Source organism: Limulus polyphemus, unplaced genomic scaffold, assembly GCF_000517525.1.
Source record: "Limulus polyphemus unplaced genomic scaffold, Limulus_polyphemus-2.1.2 Scaffold158, whole genome shotgun sequence".
Taxonomy (NCBI): Eukaryota; Metazoa; Arthropoda; class Merostomata; order Xiphosura; family Limulidae; genus Limulus; species Limulus polyphemus.
Window position 1 is genome coordinate 531,837 of NW_013665768.1, and position 3,952 is coordinate 535,788.

Consider the following 3,952-nt stretch of genomic DNA (forward strand, 5'->3'; position numbering starts at 1 on the left):
CATGTTGGATAGGCAACATGTGAAAAGAAAAAAAAAAGACATAGAAAATCGTTGCTTTAGAAAAAAAATCAAAAATTAAATATCTTATTTTTCAAAAACTATATACTTATAAGACCTTTCATCTCAAATTTAAAATAATTTTATCTACTAGTTTCATTTTTGTAAAGAACTTTCATGAGAGTTGTATACTTACTTACAATGTAAGTAGGTTGTAGTCAAAGCATTAATAAAACATTAGTAAAAAATTTAAAAGCCTAATATTACAAAACATTGAACTACAAATATTGCATCATCTTTCTTCTCTAAGAGCTATGTTGCAGTATATATTAACAACCATGTTTTGATGTACATTTCCAGCCATGTTAGAAATGCAAGCAAACAAACAAACAATCTCAGAGTTTTAGTAGTATATAGATGTATAAAAACTTAGTTATTGTGCCAGAAGCCTCTAAAACCACATGCCTTCAAATAATCCAATATAATCACATTTTTTTAAACAATCATTGAAAGTAATACATTAATTTCATTGGTTCCCCAACTTGAATATTTTTTTTTTGAAGTATTGGCAGTTTATTTTCACTTTACAAAAACTTCCACTCATAATTTGAGATTAATGGATTCCTGCAGTGGACTTCAAAAACAGTACAAGTTTAGAGATTGTTGGGCTTTTTTTGAGACAGATCTATACTTGTTTTAATGTTAATTTTCATGAATGTTCTTCTAGTGTACATTTCCAGAAATATTTCAGTGTATGGTTCCACCAACATTTTAATGTACATTTGTATGCATGTTATAGTTTGTATTTCCACTGCAATATCAGTTCACAGTGCCAATCACAATCTACTGTATACTAATATCATCATTGTTTTTACCAAATATTCACTGACCTCATCCAGTAAAATCCATTGTCCAGCTTTAAGTGCTTGTAGAAGAGGACCATCTCTCCACTGAAACTGTCCTCCTTTCCCAACTTCTACTGGAAGATCTGCTCCAAAAAGGTCTGACACATCCTACAAAATAACATATTCCAGAGAAATGAAATATTTATACCAAATAAAACAAATCAATGAGATGGTTTTGGTTTTACCATCCTAAATGAACAGCTTAATTTTGGATCTTTTAATTGACTTACTTAAGACAATCACATTTAACTTAGCTACCAAACCCCTAAAGATCATCAACTAAAGTGGGGCAGAGACAGAAAAAAAGTGACTATCAACAAACAAGTGAAAGATTTGTTTCTGTTACAATGCTTAGGGGACTATATTTTTTCCCCACTGTTATTAAGCTGAAAAACCCTTCTTTCCTACTCTTATAACACTGCAGAACAGAACATGTTTACTTCCTACCATTACCATATTGTACATTAATTTCACACAAAGTAATACTGCAATAGTGAAGGAAATTAATTTCCATTCAGCTGTTACTATTACTACAATGAAGGAAACTTATTACATCTCACTACCACAGTGGTAGAATTTATTTCTCTCCTATTGGTATTACTACAATGAAGGAAACTTATTACATCCCATTACTGTAGTGGTGGAACTTATTTCTCTCCTACTGTTCTTAGTACAATATTGAAAGAAATTTATCACCAACTTATAATTTTACACTGAAAGGAATTACTGTTATTTCTACATGGAACAGAACATATTTCTCTCCTTTGACATCGATAGGAACTTTTTGCTTACTGTTATCACTACACTGAATGGAACTTATTTCATTCCTACTGTTATTACTACAGTGAAGAGAAAAATGTATCTCTTGCTGTTATTTGCTAATGTCATTGCTATCTCAAACATATCTTAACTTACTGTCTGCTCTGACAAGTTGATACGAACTAGTTGATGTCCTGAAGCTTTAGCAAGAGATGTAACTAGACTCGTTTTACCAACTCCAGGAATTCCTTCCAAGAGAATAGGCTTAGAGAGCTGCATTCCACGAAGAATTCTCTGTGCATTAAGTTGGGGTGTATGCGAATGTAATGTATAGTTCTGCTGTAAACTTCTAAGTGGACTTGAACCTGTGATAACACAAAAGCCAAAATGTACCTCATTAAAATGTTTAAAATATTAATATTATATGATAGGTACCATGATATTAATTATTAGAAAGTCACTTATGATATATATCATAGTATACACTATCAGAAGTCATTTATGAGTTATAAAGTAGTAAAAAAACCTGTATGAAGGGATCATAGTTTTCACTATTAAAAAATGTCTTGTATATGTGGATCATAGTACTCTCCATTAGAAAAATCCTGTAGAATAAGCAAGCATTATTATAAAAGTCCTTTACAACAAGAGTTATAGTAAGCAATATTAACCCTAATTGCAACAGTGGAGGCCAAAGTCATTATCTTTACAGAGTTACATTCAAAATTTAATTAAATAACTTTATTATCATTGCATGTCAATAAAACTGACATAAAAATGTTGCTTATAATGCAAATTTCAATATAAGTTTTAATTTCTTAAATCCAGAAGGAAATTGTTTCAGTAAATTCTCAGTCTTTACTCTTCTGCATCATGTGACACTTCTTTGTTTCAAATTGCCCATTTTAGTTATTTTTCTCCCTATATGAACCCCTGAGTTTAACATAAAATGCACAAATATAATATAAATATTGCTAACACATAATGTAAACTTGGAGCCTCCAAACTTCTTGCTTTACTAAGGCGTAAATCCAAAAATCAAGCCCATATGCCATGCTTTCTTACCACTCTATCTTTCAAAAAATATCAATAATTTTCTGTTACATTTGTTAACGGATTATTTATAATGTACAGAAAGATAAAATGTTAATTTATTGATTTCCATATGAGGCTGGCTCATTTTGATGACAAGTTTAGAGTTACTCTGCATCAATTTCATAGTTTGCTACTGCTGAGATCAAATTTACCTGGTAAGGGAATTATTTTAACACACTTATAGCTTAGTTAGAAAGCCAGTTAAGTTATAACAGTTTCAGATACTGTTTTGTTTTTTAACATGCTAATATTTTCTGCTCCAAATTGCATACTTAAAATAAATATAAATTACGTAAAGAACTAGCAGCCCTATCATAAAATAGATTTCATTTTACTGAAACTTCATCAAAAAATTAGAGTCCAGTCCAGAAGCATAAGCACTAAATTTTTTGTTTTTTATTGTAATTTTTTATTCATCGTTATAAAGTAACTAAAATGTAAAAATTAAAAAACATTTCAAAAATACTAAATAGGTTATGCACTTGTAAGTGCAGCACATTGTAATTTGACCAAGCATGCTGATAACTCAATATTTTGGTTACAAAAAAAAAAAAGCTTCCCCACTGTGATAATTTGCTCTGGCCACAGTCTAATTGGCAGTAAATTAATAAGTATAAATGATCAGGAGATTTGAATTGTATTAATTTTGGTTGTAAGAATAAATAGTGTATAATTGTTTGTAACAGTGTAATAATTCTTGAAAGAAAGAGGGTAATTTAGATAAATTGTATTTTTTTACTAAGTTACAATTACAAGATCAGTCAAACTGACCAAGCCTGTAAACAGTTAGTATTAGGGTAAAGGATATAACAGATAAAACAAAATCTTACTGAAAAAAAATTTTTGATATTCAATTAAGAGGTTCTAGGAGTTATGCAATTGAAATATGAAAACTTTTAAAATGAAAAAAGTATTTTTAATCTTAGAATAAAAATCATCTTGCATTCAGACTAGTCAGAGTCAGACTAAATTCACAGATAAATCTTCAGTTAAAAATAGTTTGTTGAAAAATCTGATTCCTTCCACTAGGCTGACCTCATGTAATTAGGGTTAAAGAAGTACTGTATATATATATATATATATATATATATATATATATATTATACTACTACATACTACTTCCTTACCTACTTACTTCCTTAACTTTATTTATTTACTTACTTACCTTTTTCGTTTTTTTCGTTTTTTGTTTACTT

At 29.4% G+C, this 3,952-nt stretch overlaps 1 protein-coding gene across 1 annotated transcript in view; it reads right to left on the reverse strand.

Annotated features, from left to right (window-relative positions):
• The window catches only part of LOC106476702 (midasin-like), a 236,786-nt gene that overhangs the window by 146,254 nt on the left and 86,580 nt on the right, over window positions 1-3,952 (reverse strand). The window contains exons 34-35 of the mRNA XM_022381378.1: window positions 1,818-2,026; window positions 888-1,010 (exon numbers count right to left, since the gene is read on the reverse strand). Of these exons, the coding sequence (XP_022237086.1) occupies window positions 888-1,010; window positions 1,818-2,026 (332 nt within the window). The remainder of the gene's footprint in view (window positions 1-887; window positions 1,011-1,817; window positions 2,027-3,952) is intronic.